This window comes from Miniopterus natalensis, chromosome 15 (genome assembly GCF_054644295.1).
Source record: "Miniopterus natalensis isolate mMinNat1 chromosome 15, mMinNat1.hap1, whole genome shotgun sequence".
In the NCBI taxonomy this organism is placed as follows: domain Eukaryota; kingdom Metazoa; phylum Chordata; class Mammalia; order Chiroptera; family Miniopteridae; genus Miniopterus; species Miniopterus natalensis.
Window position 1 is genome coordinate 1,491,382 of NC_142095.1, and position 17,312 is coordinate 1,508,693.

At 55.4% G+C, this 17,312-nt stretch overlaps 1 protein-coding gene across 1 annotated transcript in view; it reads left to right on the forward strand.

The window, feature by feature from the left end:
- CNTN4 (contactin 4) overlaps positions 1–17,312 on the forward strand; it is a 371,545-nt gene that overhangs the window by 293,490 nt on the left and 60,743 nt on the right. Inside the window, exons 8-11 of the mRNA XM_087824678.1 lie at positions 4,283–4,385; positions 7,044–7,228; positions 12,305–12,441; positions 14,125–14,254. Coding sequence (XP_087680804.1) covers positions 4,283–4,385; positions 7,044–7,228; positions 12,305–12,441; positions 14,125–14,254 — 555 coding nt within the window. The remainder of the gene's footprint in view (positions 1–4,282; positions 4,386–7,043; positions 7,229–12,304; positions 12,442–14,124; positions 14,255–17,312) is intronic.

Sequence of the window (17,312 nt, forward strand, 5' to 3'; positions counted from 1 at the left end):
CGGCTGTTTTGAAGGCGTGGCAAATGTAGGAACTGGGCAGGCACCTTTGAACCCCCAACTCCTTCAGCTCCATCTTAGTTCCACGGGCACCCAAAGTCCTGGACAGTCATTTAGCTGGGCAGGTAGGAAGTGCCTGTCAAGTACTTGTGTGGGGGACAGTGTGAAATAAAAACAGGTGCTCTCGGCCCCTGGAACCTACAGTCCTAGAGAAGTCCCGATTGACAAAAGGTCTAAAGTTTCATTCTTTTTTGGAATTGTTGAATGGAGTTCCAAGAAACACATTTATAGACAGAGGGATTTGGAACAGAAGGGTGAGATAGAGGTGTCCGCCCTGGAACAGAGATGATGTGGGCCATTCACTTATCACGCCTTTAACCAGCAACCGTGCACTGAGTACCGATTGTACATGATTTGTCACCGGGATGCAAAAGCCCGTGCTCTCAGAGTCTAGTCTGGCGGAGGAGGCCGACTGATGCTGGAGGCAGGAGGGGGCCACACTGGGGAGCAGAGACTTAAAGCAGATACATTGGAGTGTCTCTTGTGCTAAGAGTTACCAAGTTGCAATGAGATCATGCGACAGTCGCAGCCTCGGGGTGAGGGACCTTCCATGAAGAGCTGGCCAACCTACGAGAGAGGAAGGGAATTCCAGGCAGGGGTACAGTGTTTAAACCAAGGCTGCAAACTCCTCCCGCAGGCCGACCCTACCCATGGCCTGTTTTTGTAAAGAAAGCTTAAATTTTTTCTCCATAGGAAAGTTGAGTATTTGGGGGTAATTCCTAGATCCTCGATCATCTTCGCCGCTACTGTGAATGGTTTCTAATCACATTCTCTGATTAGCTTATTGCTGACGTATGGAGATGCTCCTACTCTCCGGGTTCCACGTCGGGCAAGCTCACTGAGATCTCTTGTTAGGCCTGAGTTTGTCTGTTGATGCTACTAATTCTCCCAAGCTTTTCTGTCTTCCCCATTTCCTCTAAGCCAGGGCTGAGCCAGTCAGGGCTCATGCGCCAAACACAGCTCACCTCGTTTTTCGTAAATACAGTTTTATTGCAACAGAGCCTTTTTTTTTTTTTTTTAACATATTGTCTATTTCCAGCTACAATTTGACAGAGTTGAGTCTTACCAGAGACTATTGCTCACAAAACCCAAATAAAATCATTGCCATCTGCCCCTTTACAGAAAACCTTTGTCCCTGACACATAATAATATCTTTAAATATCTGAAGACCGTCCATCAAGACTTGGTCTTTGTGGCTCCAACAACTTGGACCAGGACCAACGTGTGCAAGTTGGAGGGAGAGAGAGTGTTGAGTTCAACACGCCATGAAGAGTTACGTAGTAGGAGGAAGGTAGAAGCACTTTCTCGAAGGGAGACAGAAGTTCGCGTGTGTCACCTAAAGGAAGGTGACTGTTTCGTGAACTGCGAACCTGGAAACTATCAGCAAGTGACCTCAGGACTTCACACCAACCAAGTGTCCCGGGCAAGCCCAGCACACACTCGCTCTGCCTTTACAGGAGAGAACCTTCTGGAATCACTCGGGTTAGCTCAGCACTTTACTGAGAAGGAAGGAAAGGGGCATGTTTGAGGAGGTCCCGTCACGGGTTCATTTGCAAATCACACAGGTGCCTGAGGTCCCACTGAAACCCCAGGTTGAACAGGTGACGCACAGCCTTCAGGTCCCTTACTCCTCTCCTCTCCGCCTCGGGAGGACTCGTTTTCACAGCTGTGGCCTCAAATTCAGCAGGACTTAGCCTCTGGGACAGTGGACATTCGTGGGAGGGATTCTTCGGACAGCCCCCTTGAGCCCATATGCCTCCTTCAGCCTGGGGCTGGCAAGCCCTTCGAAAGGGGCAAAATGGTCACCTCAGCCAAGGGCATGGGTGTGACTAGTCAGATATTTCCAAACATTTCATTTTAATGAACCTACGTCCTGTTCCTCAAGAAAGTCAACGTAGAGACTTCTCACAAGACGATTTTTGCGATGTCTGTTTTTCAGCAGATAATCCCGCTCTGTGGAAGTTGGTAAAAGTCCCTTCTGTGGTTTAATTTAGCAAAAGCGCAGATTCCAGCGAAGGCAGGTGTTGGCAAAATCTTATGGCGCGAAACTCTGCCAGCACAGCACTCTGCAAAGTGTAGTTAAACAAGCGTGGTGTGCGGCTGGTTTCTCTCTCACGGCCCGTAAGAGCTGCTTTGCTAAACGCCGCGTTCTTGCTGAATCAGCATCAGAATCAATAATCATCCAGAGCTTGAAAGGGGGACGGTCATTGCCACGAGGTCAGGCACAGAGCCCAGGGCCTTCACGGGCATTGTCCCTGGTGGGACCCGTGGCGAGTGCGCTCCGGGACGCGCCCAGAGCAGGGGCCGTTCCTGCGAGCCTGCCCCCGGGTCCGCCCCGACTCGCGTCCCTGCGCCCTGCGGCCTCACCGTGGCGCGCGGACCCGGCCGGCCTCCGTCTCCTCTCCTGTGTGAGCAGCCTGAGGTGGACGAGGTGCCTGGGCCGCTCCAGCCGGGCCTCGCTCCTTTTGCCTAATATTCCGTGACTCGCCGGAGCAGCTGTGGACCAGTTACATTCAGAAGTGTGCAGGTGGGGGGAGGAGCGACTTGGAAAACGCGCTCCTATCTGAGGGGCCTTTGTTTCCTAAAAAAAATTTAAAAGGCAACAGCTTTTTAAATTCAACATAGAAAATAGGGCCAAAATAGTTAAAATGGAAGATACAGTCAAATAAAAATGTAGCCGGGCCAGATGTAACCCAGTTAAATGAGCCATTCACAGGTGTTCCTAAAACTGCCCATAACCCAGGCGAAGGAAATGGCTTCCTCCCTTTTTTGTGATTTTAATAAACACAGACGGTCTATTAGTGGACACTCTGTGAACAGCAGTGGACACCGTGCTAACCATCCCTGGTCTTTCTCCATGGCCTGCACCAGGGCTGTAAACGCAGACCAAGCTGCAGTGCCACTGACAACTCTGCCAACGGACACACCCAGACACAAAACAACCCCGAGCCCCCCACGTGGCCACACAAACCTCCTGCACGCTTCATGTTAGAAAAGCGTCGTCTTCAGTAAGAGAACTCATGTGAGAAGCCTTGATGGTACTTTAAAGCAGCTTCCGTGCCCGGCAGGTGCGGCTCGGGTTGAGCGTTGACCTATGAACCTGGAGGTCGCGGTTCGATTCCCGGTCGGGGCACAGGCCCGGGTCGCGGGCTGGATCCCCAGTGGGGGGCGTGCGGGAGGCAGGGGTCAATGACTCTAGTGATCAATGTTTCCCTCCCTCTCCCTTCCTCTCTGAAATCGCTTCCTTGCCACTGCATCTGTCCCCAGGTCCCCATCTACTCTCCGCTTTCAGACTTTTCCTCTGAGCCCTTCACTCTCTCCCTCCTCTAACTGCGGAGAGCCCAAAGGGGAGACGGGAGGGGTCCTCTCATTTCTGAGTTAGCAGGATAGTTCCAGGCTTTGTACTCACACAGTGGAACCAGGGCCGGCGGAAAAAGACTGGACACTGGACGGAAATGCGGGTGGTAAAGCCCGTGGAGCAGTGCAGACAAGGTCAAGGGTGTACCGGTGAGAGATTATCTCTTATACTGGTTATAAACCGTGGACTTGGTTTGTTAGGTCGTGTTACTTGGTCATAATTGTAGTCAATTTTCAGGACATGGGACAGTGGGAAAGTTTCACCTTCACGGTAAGCTCGCCCTTGGCCCCCTGGGCCTCACGTGAAGGTTGTTTCTACACTTGCATCCGATTATCTGCATTATTTCAGAATATGACACAAATCCCGGCGCCGGCTGGGGCCTTGCATGTACTAATTCGTGATTAATTCAGATTAGCTTGGGCGTGAAAGAGAAAGTAACCTGTGGCCACCAGCTGATTACTCAGAAATGTTTTTCTTACAGGGCATATCAAGCAGGCGAGTATTTTTTAAGCATTTAAAATTTTTCCGCAGTATGTTTCCCAAAACGTAATGCGTTTGCTTTTCCTGGTGACTCAGACTTGACCGCCTTCCTACGTACTTCTCCATGCCCGACTGAAAGAAAACCTATTTCTGAGAGTGGCGTTGGATGCCTGCAGAATCCGGTCCCAGGTGGTGGGCTCTGTGACGCGTTTTCTGTCACCATCACCGGGACCAGGGCCACCTCTCCTGGCTGGTGATGGGACCCACTTCGAAAGAAGAAACAAACTACGGCCCACAGTGGCCGTGGGAGCTGGGGCATCAGCAGGAAAACACTCGCGTGCGTGTTAAAAGCGTCTCTGAGACTCGGCTCCTTGTCTTTGCTCACAGGGGTGATGGGCGAGTATGAGCCCAAAATCGAGGTGCAGTTCCCAGAGACGGTCCCGACGGCCAGGGGAGCCACGGCGCGGCTGGAGTGCTTCGCCCTTGGGAAGTAAGTGCCGTCCCTGTCTGTCCCTCGTGTGCCCCCTCGGGCTGGGAGGCTCGCCTCGCCCCGGGGCAGCCGGAGAGCAAGCCCTTCTCCTTGAAATCTGGCAAACGCGTCCCCTCACCGCAGAGAGGGACCTGGGATGGCCGAGGAGGGTCAGGCCGCCACCCTGACGCGGCCAGAGAGGAGAGAAGGGGCAGTTCTGGAAAGTACTGTGTCCCGTTGTTATGACCTGAGTGACAGGAAGACAGGGGCCTCCACCGAGGGCCAGTGAGGCCGACTGTCCGGAGAACTATGGACTTTATTCTGGTCCGTTTTCCAAGGACGCGTCCGACGTCCCTCGAATTTCTTTCCATTGCCAGCCTCTTCCTTCTGCCTTGATAGAGACCAGTGTCTCTGAGTCCCTGACTTACGGGACTGTCTGAAAAGCATCCCCAGCCTGATCCTTCGGCCTGTGGAGCCCCCTTAGCGCAGCCGACTTGGGGACCAGGTGGCTCCCCCAGAGAGCTTCTGCCCGAGGGCACCAGAGAGTGAGAATCGGATACGATTTTGCCAGTGACCCTGCAGAAAAGATTTGCCATAAATGATTGAAACTATCATCTGAAAGGAGAATGTTTAGGGCATCTGTGCATTTTCATGATTCTTATCAATCTCCACTCCCCACCCCACCCACCCGGCCGACCCCTGGCTCCCTCCTGCCCCCTGCTCCTCTCGCTCCGCCCGACCCCTGCGTCAGCAGAGTCCAGTCTCCAGTCACGTGAAGTTTGCGTTTTACAACCACCGTGGAAGGAGTAGTTCCCTTTCTTAAATTTACTTCCAGGTCTATAGAAAGTTTCTTCCAGTTTCCATAGTTTCCAGTCCTGGAGGTAGAAGCTACAGTAGCATCTCGACTGTGATACATACAGGGCAGTGACGGTTCTGTGTGTCCTGAGAACTCTCAGTAAGTGAATCGTGACACAGTTGCAGGATCGGACTCCGCACAGACGCTGAAACCCAGCGGCAAAACCGCACGTAGGACAGAAAAGGCCCCGGAGTTGCCGCCAAGAGACTAGAAGCAGATTAGCAAACGGTCCAATGCGGTCCCTTTTTTATTTTAAATACGTATGTATCAAGAAAGTCGGTCCGGGGGAAGGTGAGAGCAGGACTGGGTCCTGGGGAGAGGTGGGCGAACCCTGTGAGGCGACGCCTTGGAGCCGTCTGCGCAGAGACAGAGCCGGGCCCACGCTGCGGCGCTGCAGAGGCTGGAATCGGGCTCCGTTCGTGCCCCCTGAACGGCACTGGAACGGAACAAAAGACCCAAATTGGGCTCCCGCAGTGCACGCGGACATGTTTGGGGGTCCCTCCAGCCGCCGAAACGTAGCATCATCACCCAGCTAGGGGCAGAAAGACGTGTCCAAGGAGTTGTTTGAAAAGCGCTTACAAAGTGTGTCTCATGAGATGTAGACGCCGTAGCGGACGGTGGGCAGAGCCCGTCTGGGTGTGAGTTGGCGTCTGTCCCAAGAGCCTGCGTTCCTCCGACGGCTCTGCAGTGCAGCCGGCCGATAGCTTTAACGTTTTATTTTTAATTTTTTTTTATTTTTTTATATATCTTTATTGACTTCAGAGAGAGGGCAGCAGAGGGAGAGAGAGAGAAACACCCATGATGAGAGAGTCATTGGGGATCGAGCCCGCAACCCGGGCCTGTGCCCTGACCGGGAATCGAACCCCGATCTCCTGGATCCCAGGTCGATGCTCCACCGCTGAGCCACGCCCGGCCGGGCAGCTTTAACGTTTTAAATACCACCTCGGGTTCCCGGAGATTAGCCAGCCTTTACCGAGTGCTTCTCTGTGTGTGTTTTTGTGGAAAATAAATAAGTAAATAATTGTGCCCCTGCTAGGAAGCTGGAATCTTAAAAGCTGTGGCGAGCTCCCTGGACCATTGATTTGCAGGCTCAGGGACGCCCTTCTCTGGTTTAAGACGCGTCCCGACCTTACGGCTCCGGGATGGGAGCTGCTTGGGGGCACACAGGACCCACGGGGGGCTTCTCTCCTTGTCTCGCTATTTTAAGTAAAGTTTCCCCAAACCAGCCTCCTGATGGAACCCTATAAGCTGAGAAGTCTCCACAGAGAGGGATCCAGGGGACAGAAAGTGGAAATTGTCAGTTTCTCATCCCCTGAGCCTTGAAACCGACACAGCCCGCTTCTGCCTTGTTTCCATGGTCCGAGTAGTGGAAGAACCGGCCGGGCTCGAGGGGCAGGCGGCCTGGCCCCCTCCTGATGGGAGGAACGTGAGAGAATTTGCAGCCGTCTCCCACCTGCCACACGTGTGCACGGAGATTCTTATTTCCATCTTTATGATTTAGAATAAAACAGATGTGCTAGGAAGAAAACACAACGGTCGTATAAAAATCTGTTTTTATTTCCTGAGGATATTGCACGGGAAATAAACTACCTTACATAAGCTTCGAAAGGTTTTTGATTTTAATAAAAACACTAAGACCATAATAATGCCAGAGATGCGGAGACAGATAAAATCATAATAGTGATCGTGGGTGCACAGCGTCGGGGGCGCTGGCCCGGGCAAGCTTCCGTGTTTAGAACCAAGCAGGAAGGGGTGTCGGGCAGGGGCCCAGGTGGGAGGCACGCTCCCCTCTCATCTCGCTCCCCGCTTTTCATTCCCGCCAGCCCCGTGCCCACGATTATCTGGAGACGGGCGGACGGGAGGCCGATCGCGAGGAAGGCCAGGAGGCACAAGTCGAACGGAATCCTGGAGATCCCCCACTTCCAGCAGGAGGACGCCGGCTTATACGAGTGTGTGGCCGAAAACTCCCGAGGGAAGAACGTCGCGAGGGGACAGCTGACTTTCTACGGTGAGTCCTGGTGGTGACCCACCGTGTGCGGACCTTCATGCTCTTAAAGCCCTGAGCCGGGGGTTTGCCGTCGGGCCCTGGGGGGCCGGGCAGAGCAGGACTGCCCTTGGCTGGCTGCCGAGCTGGCCTCCCGGCGGCCCTGGGGTGGCCGGAGGGGAGGGCGGTGCCAGGAGGGGGCGCGATGCTGGCGGAGCAGAGGGGACGAAATTAGGCGGGTGTGTGGGGGGCGATGTTCCTGTGAACACACGCGCACAGGAGCTGCTGTCCCTCCTGCCGTCAAGCTGTGAACCGGCACCGGAGACGTGTTACCCTCCCCCTGGTTTGGTTTTGTTTTTTAAGCTCCACGCTTTTCCTCATTTGGCTTTGACTTGGGGCTCCTGTTAATCCTTTGCCACGTCGCCTCCTCGGTGGCGGCTTCGCGAACATTTCCAAAAGCACAGTGTCCGCCTTCAGTTCCGCTCTGGGCGGAGCGTGGCTGAGCTCTCAGCCCGGAGGCTCCTTACTGTGGCTGCCCCTGCGCCCGTCAGGTCACCGGCGCCGACCCGAGTCTCATGAACGCAGACCCTCCAGCCCGTGGGCACCCATCGAGCCCACGCAGAAACCTGTCAGGGTGTCTGCTGAAAATCCAAAAGGGGATTCATCGGGTGGACGTCGAGTTCTGCCCAGCGGGAACCTGCTAGAATCCCACCTGTCCGGGGAGCTGCAAATAAATGCTCTAGATGGGTAATTACTCGAGAACGGTTTAAATAAACACCACGTCTGCTGCAATGAGAGTCGGTCCGTAGGGCCAGTCGTACCAAACGATTTAAATGTCCTCAGTTCTCACAGTCACCGAGGCCACGAAAGTCTGTTTATTTCACCAGTTCTTCCTCCAAAGCATTCTGGTTTTCACATGTGGCTCAGTGGTCATATAAGGTTTCTCAGAGGCCTGATTGGAAACTGGGTGGAGATTTTGGCCATCAGCTGACCTTCAGGGACCTGTCCCATGGGACCCTCAGCAGTTTGGACTCACCCTCCCCCCCTCCCCCCGACAGGCCCGGGTGTCGGGAGAGCAGACATGGTTCTAGAAGGTGCTCACCCGATCGCCGGGCGACGGATATTTCATCACATCTGGCCCCCTCCTCACCACTCCCCTTTTCCTGCACCAGTAAAACTGACCCCTCAGGCCAGGTGACCGACTTCATAGACTAGAAATTTGCGCTTTCTTAAACGGTGGTCGTTGGTACCGGATTTGATTGCTTGAAAAGCAGAAGACACCTCGGTTCATGGACCAGAACAACGTAAGGAGGAAGCAGGTTTGTTGAGTGAGAGCCAGTCACTGCCTTTTCTAAGCATTTCGGGCACTTTGTTCTCGCCGGCGTCATAATTACTTCTTACATGTCATGAAGGGACAACCTGAAAGGTTCCGGTAAATTTCCAATGTGTTTTTCCTGTTTTATTAGTTGAATAGACTTTTCAGTTCAGTGGCGGCTGCTCCGACATGTTTTCCGAGTTGCTGAGCTGATTGAAGAAACTCATTCTGACCCTCGTGATTTTAAGGGAAATGCCCGTTTTCCATGTGTTAGGCAGGTAGGACTGTCCCGTCGCCAGAGTCGGCGCCGTGGCTCCGGCGGGTCAGCCTCCCTGCTGGGAACGTCCCCCCGGCTGCTGTTCTGAGAAGCCGCCCTCCCCGGCCCAGCCGTGTGCGGGGAGAGTCTCCTCTCGGGATCTGCTCGAGACGAGAACCGGGTCTGACGTCTCCCTCTCTGGCGAAGCCGCCCGCATCCACGCGGAGGAGGCGGGACACTGCCCGCCTGCCTGCTGGAGACGACCCCCCTCCTCGCCAGCCCCCCTGCGCTAGAAGCTGGTCGATGGGCTGGCGTCCGGGAGGCTGGGCCTGGCATCCAAGTTGATTCTTCTGTTTTTCCTCCCCATGCGCATCAGTGGCACAGGAGTCATTGTTTTCTCGTCACGGGGGAGCTGAGTTACGCCGACATGCCTGGCCCTCGCTTCGTTTCCTGGCGCCGTGTCCCAGCATCCAGCTGCCTAGCTCTCCCGTTGAAAGGCGTTATTAGAACTAAAGCCGCTGCGTATGTCACAGGGGGGGCGTTCTCACAACGCTGAGACGTGCTGCGCTCGGGGGGTGGACCCTGGGCTTCCGCTCGGGAACCTGCTTCTCCCCCGGGTCCAAGTCGCTGCGCCCCAGTCACCCGCGCTCCACCTCCACAGCCCGGCGCTGGCCTCGGCTCCACCTCCACCTGCGCCCAGGGCAGCCCCCTGCTGGCTCTCAGCCCCTGAGCCCCATCCCATTGTCAACGATTCCGCCAACGGAACAAGAACCCCAGGCTGGGGATGAATATCTGGGGAGCAACTATCTATAGCTGGTAAACTGAGGCCAAGTAATGCTCTTCAGGCTCATAAAATCACCGCCGGCCAGCGTCGTGAGCCACGTTAGCCAGACCTCGGGAGGTGACGCCTCCCTCCAGGGGCGTGTGCGCAGCCCGACGCCGTTCTGGGCGGCTGCGCTCGGTCCCCTTTGCCTTGCTAGCCAGCGTAAACGCTCTCCCAGGTGCCCAGCCTTTCAGATTTTTAATTTCTAATTTCTAAGTTCTAAGGCTCAGGATGGCATTTGTTTCTGTAGAAATTGCTGTTTGGGGAGGACCAGAGAGCCAGCTGGCTGTGGGAATCGTTTGACCACTAATTCAAATGATGCCCGTGGTCAGTAGAAATTGTTATTAGGTGTGAAGCTCGCAGGATTCCAGAGGCTGGAACACAAACGCGAGCATCCCTTTAGGTCCTTCCCGGCAGTTATTGAGCCAGAGATTGAAATGAAGGGATTGTGCATCCATCCTGGAGACGAACAGTGTCACAGGGGTCAACTTCGACACAGCCGTGGGCCTTGTATTTGAAGATGTAGCTTGAAAGTAAGACCTAAGATGTTTTAGAGGGTGGATCCTTCTGTTTCAAACCTGGACAGAGCACAAATCGCCAAAACCAGTGGTTCTTTTTTTTTTTTTTTTTTTGTAGAGAGAGGGAGAGAGAGGAACATCCAGTGGCTGCCTCCTGCACACCCCTGCTGGGTGGGGATTGAGCCCAAAACCCGGGCGTGTGCTCTGACCAGGAAATTGAACCCATGACCTCTGGGTGCACATGAAGATGCTCAACCACTGAGCCACGCCTGCCGGGCAGGTGGTTCTGTTTTAATATGTGGGGTCTACATACATGACCCAAGAAGGCATTTAGACATAACCGTCTTTCTGAGATAACAGGGCTGAGCCACCAGCCCAGGCCTTCCTCGGAGATGTGATTCAGGCCTGCGGTCCTAGAATGCAGTCCGGATATTAAGTCATAGACGCCGTAAACCCATGTGCACCGTGAAAAAGGGAAACTGTTTTTTACCATATGCTCAAATGGGCCGTTTGTTGTCTAAGGACTTTGAACTGAATGACCAGAGAGACGTGGAGAGAGAGGAAAAGTTTCCACCAGGCACAGACCTTTATTCTGTGGAGCACAGAACGCTCCCCGCTGAGATGACTCGCCCCTTCCCGCCTCGCCCGTCCGAAGCGCAGCTCCCGTCAGAGGGTTTGCAGGTGTGCTCAGCCCTTTGAAAAACGTGAAATGGCTTCTCGATGGAAGACGGGGGAGGCATTTACCCAGGCACCTGGAGCCCCTGCCGTTAGGGGACTTGTCGCGTGTTCTTCCAGTTTTGTTTGTTATTAAGGAAGATACGGAGCTTGGCCTCGACACCAGCAGTTTCCTCGTGAGTTAAGTTGTGGATAATGCGGAGCCTCAGTGAATGGAGATCCTGAGGCCGAGGCAGGGAGAGGGGTGCTGAGGACACCGAGTGGCATCTTCTGATTAGTGGCATCTGACTCGTGGGTTTACGTTGGTCGGCGACACCCTGCAGAATCACCGCGTGAGAAGGTTACAGCCCGAACGACAGAAATGTAATTTCCCTCAGCACGGAATGTGGGCGGGAGGTCTCCTGCCTAAGCGTGTCCGCCGTTACAGTTACGACGGCGTGGACTGCGCCTCAGGCCGAGACGTGGTGCTCGTGAGGCTTTCCGTGGAGCGTGGAGTGAACGCTTCTCGCCTCCTTGAAGAGCGGGGAAGGAAAAGCGCCTGGGTGGGGGCCTGAGGCCTGCGGCAGCCTCGGGGAGGTGGGGGGGCGGGGTGGCTCTGCTTCCTGGGGCGACTGCGGGCAGGACTCGCTTTGCTACAAAGGTCCTGGTAGAAGTCAGGACTTGTTCAGAGACTTGGGATTCTAGGGCCACATTCTTATGGACAACATCCTGTCGTATGAAATAGGTCGGTAATAAAAAGTGATGATAGCCTTGTAGGAGAAAGGAATCACAGACATTACCTATACGATGTGTGGGAGTGAATTGTATTATGTGGAGACAGGCTAATTGTATTAGAGACAAGAATGCAGTGGCTTAAATAAGTTTATTTCTCTCTTATGTATCTTCCCAAAAATAGGCAGGTGAGTCTGGGGCTGCTTTGCCCCCCAAGGTCGTTCAGGGTCACAGGCTGGCAGGTCTGCGTTTGCATCCTACCTCGAGAGCGCCCGTCTCCGAGCCCAGGGCTCTGTCAGCTGCCTCCTCTGTCCCGTCAGCGGGAAGGGCAGTGAGGGTCCAGGACGCGTATCTTTAGATGAACGGCCTGGACGCTGCTCTCAGGACCTGACCGTGGTCGCATGGTTGCCTCTAGTGGCAGAGCAGCCTGGGAAGTGTAGTGTGCAGCTGGAAGCCGTGCGCCCAGGTGGACATGGCGGGCAGTGCAGGATCGCCCCACACAGGGAAGGGGGAGGGCCAGCTGCTCGAGGCAGAGGGGCCGTGAATTTTGCCGGACGGCCAATGCTGGTTGTGTTTAGAAGACCGGCCCCGTGAGCAGCAAAAGCAGCGTTCAGAGGTGGACGCGGGCTGGGGTGTCTTCCAAAAGCACTCGCCAAGCTCCCCCCGGGCCTCGTAGTTCGAATGACATCCGGAAAGGGGATTTTATTAGAAACCTGCTTTTGCGCCTTGATTGCCCGCGATCAAAGTAGATTGAACAGACGCTGAACATACGTCTTGTCTTTGCTTTCGGAATGGGCTGTAGCTCCACCCAGCTGGATTCAAAAAATAAGCGATATCCACGTGGCCATTGAAGAAAGTGTCTTCTGGGAGTGCAAAGCCAGCGGGAGGCCCAGACCCACGTACAGGTGGCTGAGAAATGGGGAGCCGCTGCTCGCTCAGGTAAGCAGGGGGCGAGGACCGCGTCTCAGCGCTGACTGTCCTGTCTAAGGTCTCCCTGTTGCTATGGAAACAGGAAAGTGACGAGTCATTTCCAAACCACTGTGGGACTGGATGCCGTTAGTAGTGAAAAACCTGACAAAGGGAACCTGTAAACCAGCCTCACCCGTGAGGACCAGGGAAGCCGACGAGCGGAGGGGTCACGGAGTGTGCAGCGGCCACGGCGGCCTGCAGGGGGTGCCCTGGAGCAGGACAGGCCTCCAGGTGACCAGGCCCAGAAATGCCCCCCAGGTGGAGCCCACCCTGGGGAAGAGTCGGGGTGGAGCCAGGAAAAGACGGAAGGGGCCTGAGGATGAGGCCATGGCGTCCTGTTCAGTTTTCCTTATTGCCGTTTCCTGCTGGACTCAAAAGGCCACTGAAACCTGATGTTTCCCTCAGGCCCCAAGTCAGAGCCAGGCTTCGTGCGTAGCCCCCCAGGGAGGAGCCTGCCCCGCCTACGGGCAGGGATGCCACTGGGCATAGCAGCCGCGGGAGCGAGGTGCCCGCCCACACCCAGCGCCTGCACCCCTCCTGCCGCTGGACCGGCTGCCCCTGGGCCCAGGCTCCTCTCAGCTCTAAAAGCCACACTGTGTCCCCGGAGCAGGCGCCCAGGGGACTGCGGGTTCCGCCCTTTACTTCACGTGAGGGAACCCGGGGCCTGGACTTGATCAAAGCCTGATCCGCGTCTGCCCAGCCCCGTGTCAACCCTGCGGCGCACACGAAACAGCGCGTCTCGATACATTTTACTTCTTTTTTTAGAAAAAACATGTTTTTATTGGTTTTTTAGGGAGAGGGAGAGAGAGAGAGAGAGAAACATCAATGAGAGTCATGGATCGGCCGCCTGCTGGGGACGGAGCCCACAACCCGGGCATGTGCCCTGACCGGGATCGAACCAGCAGCCTCTCGGTGCTCGCGGGCGATGCTCAACCGCTGAGCCACACCGGCCCGGCCATGCATTTTACTTCTTAAATGGCCGGTCTCCCGGGAGGAGGAGATCCTCTCTGGCACTTAGGAAAACTGATGACTCAAGTCCCTTGTCCTCAGGCTGACTGATGGGAGGGGTCCGTTGTTCCAGACACGCCCTGTCCTCCGGGGGGGCTGCCCGAACGCGGGCCTCAGCCGTAGGGGGCGGGACGGTGAACTCCTAACCCTGCTCTGCTTTTAGTAAACAACCCACAGGCCGCATTTCTCTGCTTCCTCCAGGAAGATCAGGCTGGCTCACCTTCGCAGCACTGCCTGCTCATAATTTAAGTGTTTTAAATGCTGTGAACAATACATTAGGTTGTATTTCCCCCCAGCCCCACTCCGGCCCCCAGGCAGCGCAAAGCCTTAGAGCAAAAAAGCATCTGAAATGTTACATTTATCTGCTGGGCACAGATATTAATCTGAATGCTCTCACTATTAAATCAATGAGCACGCGAGAGAGCCCTACGATTTAAATTCCATTTTCCGGTTGATGTACGGTTGTTCCGTCAGCCCCTGACCTGCCACACGTTCGGCTGACAGATAAATAGATCACGTTATGAAAATTGCTTGTCTGATGGCTGTTTTCTTCCCATTAAGGCCCTTTGATGTAGCGCGTAGCCAGACGGCCTGCAGGTCCCGCGGCAGAAGGTCACCGTTCTGTCTTCCTCTTTCCTTTCGCAGGACAGAGTCCACGTCGAGCAGGGCACGCTCAACATCACCGCGGTGAGCCTCTTGGACGCGGGCATGTACCAGTGCGTGGCCGAGAACAGGCACGGGGTCATCCTCTCCAGCGCGGAGCTGAGCGTGATAGGTGGGTCTTTAGGCTGCAGATATCCCATTTCCCCTCAAAAAACAATCACATCAAGCCACTCCCGGTAACTGAAGGGCGGTTAGGTGCCCAGCGAATCCCTAGGGTCCATCTCATGAATGAGGGGAAGACATCGGCCTGTTGAAAATACCCATAAATCAGTGCTGGTGAACTTGGGGAGCTGTAATGTGACTGGATGTCAGTCACTGTTCCCTGTAGATCAGTCACAGTGTGACCCTTGGGGGTTAAATAACGGGTTGGGTGTCACCTGTGCTGGAATCATGGCGCAGCTGAGTTGAACAAAGAAACAAAATGAAAACAAGATGCTTCGGTACAAGGAAGAGAGCCCAGCGCTGGTTCCAGCTGCTGGTCCCGTGTCGGGGTCCTCCAGTGGTGGGGCGACCCCTCCCGCAGTCAGCAGCACCCCCCAGCCGTGGGTAAGAGGGCGAGGGAGGGAGCCGAGATTTAGGAGGCCCTCCCCCGTCTCGCCGGGTGTTCTGTGTGGGGTGCGCCTCCTGTGGACACATCTCTATGTGATGTAGAAACTGGTCAGTAATTAACCAGGGGCTGGGCGACGGGCTCGCCGGGTGGGAGGAGGCCCCGGAGAGACTGGCACCTTGAGGCCAGAGCACAGCACTAGAAGCGCCCTGGGCGCGGCCTCCTGGTACAGCAGGTGCTTGGCTCCCCCTCCAGGCCGCTGCTCCCCGACCCCCCTCCTGTCCTAACCTGGGGCGGGCGGGGCGCTCGTGTGCGGCGCACTCCCGGGCACCCCGGGGCTGCCCAGCTCCCTGGTGACACCTCCTCCCACCCCTCGCGCCCAGTCACGCAGGTGTGTTGGATTGGAGCGTGGAGTCCTAGAAACCTGCGGAAAATCGAGTCTTCTATAAAAATGTAATAAAGTGAAGTTAGGGGTTTTATTGGTTGAAAATAACTTCTCAAATGCACTGTTTCTGTTCATGTTCAGTATTTGTTGCGTCCACTTAGGTAGAGGGTGGCACGGGTGACGGGACTGCTGATTGAATTGCAATGCAAGCTTGAAACCCGCTAAGTGCCCCACACAGGATGCTTACGCCAAGTATGTAATCCTGGGCAGAGACAGGAGCCCTGCGGTCCCCAGGCAGGGGCAGGGACGCGGGTGCCTGTCAGTCCCTGGGCTGCCCCCAGCTAGTGGTGGCCGTGTCCCTCGGGGTGGGGTGATGGTGGATGGAACCGAGTCAAACCCCCCAGTCAAGTCCCAGGGGAGGGGCAGCTGGAGGCGGTGAGCCCAAGGCTCACAGCAGCTGGGGCCAGAGAAGAACGTGTGTGGGGGGCACCAGCGTTCCCCCCGGGGGCAGGGGACTGAGCCAGACCAGGGTGCTTGGCCGCGTTGTCCAGCTCACCTGGGTCATACCTGATTTTGACAAGATATGAACTGTCCCTAAGAGCAAGGGTGTGTCTTCCCGGTGGTCCTCTGACCGAGACCTGACTTGGTGGGGACTGTGTGATGGAGCCCGGGTAGGGATTTCCGTGCCCAAGGGATTTCCGTCTGACGGTTCAATGTCCTGGGGCCTCTCCGTGGGGCGGAGGAATCCTACTTTGGGGGACACTCAAGTACCAGCGAGAGCCAATTAAAGGGGGGTGAGGGCTTGAGCAATTATCTGGTTAATTTGGCTTTTCTCCAGATGATTGGCTCTCAAATTAGAAACACATTAAGGCTAAACTCCAAGTTATTTCACAGGGACTTTCACAAGTGCTCATCTGCGTCTGAGTGGGATTCCTCGGCCGCCTCGTTGAGCCAGATTATTGCAAGGTAACCAGATGCTCTCAGTGTGGTCAGCGCCCCGCGTGGGGACGCGGGCCTTCTGCTCGCCGGGGACCACGTTGTCGAACTGCAGAGTCTCGGCTCCCTGTCGTGGTGGGTAGAGTTCAGGGGTGGAAACAGTGAACAAGCTCCTCTAGGTGATCAGTTAAATTTAGGTGCCACAGGTCCAGAGTCGTCTTTGTGGACCCGTGACCCAAGCTTAAGCCCTGGCAGTGCAGTGGCTCGCCAAGCCGTAGGCCCGGGGGGGCGGGGAGGAGCGGTGACTGTTGGCGTAAACACGCTGCACCCAGTCCTGACGAGAGCTCGGCCAGCCACTGGGACAGTTTCTCCAGCACCTCGGGGGGACCTCAGCGCTGAGAGAAAAAAAATCCTGCCCTGGCTGTGTGGCCCAGTTGGTCGGAGCATCACCCCGTGTGCCAAAAGGTTGTAGTTTGTTGAGGGGTTTTTTTTTGGTTTTTTGCTACTTTTTTTTTTTTCAAAAGGCTGTAGTTTCGATCCTTGTCGGGGCGCGTGCGGGAGGCAACCGATCGATGTTTCTCCCTCTCCCTTCCTCTCTCTCTAAAATCAGTAAACATATTCTTGGGTGAGGATTGATCCCCGAAGGTCAATACTGTCCGACTCTGTCTGTCACAGTTCACGTGACTGCACTACAGAGGCGGCCGGCCGGCGGTGGGGGCACCGGGGAGGTGGGTGGAGCCGGCAGCGGGCGCGAGTGCTCCGTCCGGGCGGGTGAGTTTCTGTCTGGGCCGCAGTGGGAGCTTCTTGAGTCGGCCTCTGGGAAGCAGCCGCGCAGCACCTGACACGCCCGTTGTTCCCGCCACCGGTTCCCCGTTGCCACGTGGTACCCGGTGGCGCAGGACGTAGCCACGGGACAGACTGGGTGGCGGTGCACAGCGCCCCTCTGTGTTATCCTGGCAGAGATAACCGAGAGTCCGTGACTCTGTCGTTGCAAAATAAAAAGGGGTTTGTCCAAACAAAGATACGGGGTTTTTTTTGCTCTAATGAGCTTTTTCAGCAGAAAGTTCCCGATGATGTGGTGGGTGGTGGCTGTGGTAGAACCGCAGGGGGCAGCGGATATGAAATACTCTGTGCGAATGCAGGGTGTCCCAAAAAAATGTATACACACACTTTGGATAATTATAGAGGCCGTGTTTATTAAAATACATTTCATTTTCAAGATTGAGCCTCAGCTGTTCAAGTGTGTGTACATTTTGGGGGGAGACACCCTGTATTATTATTTCTGTTTCATAGTAACTTCGA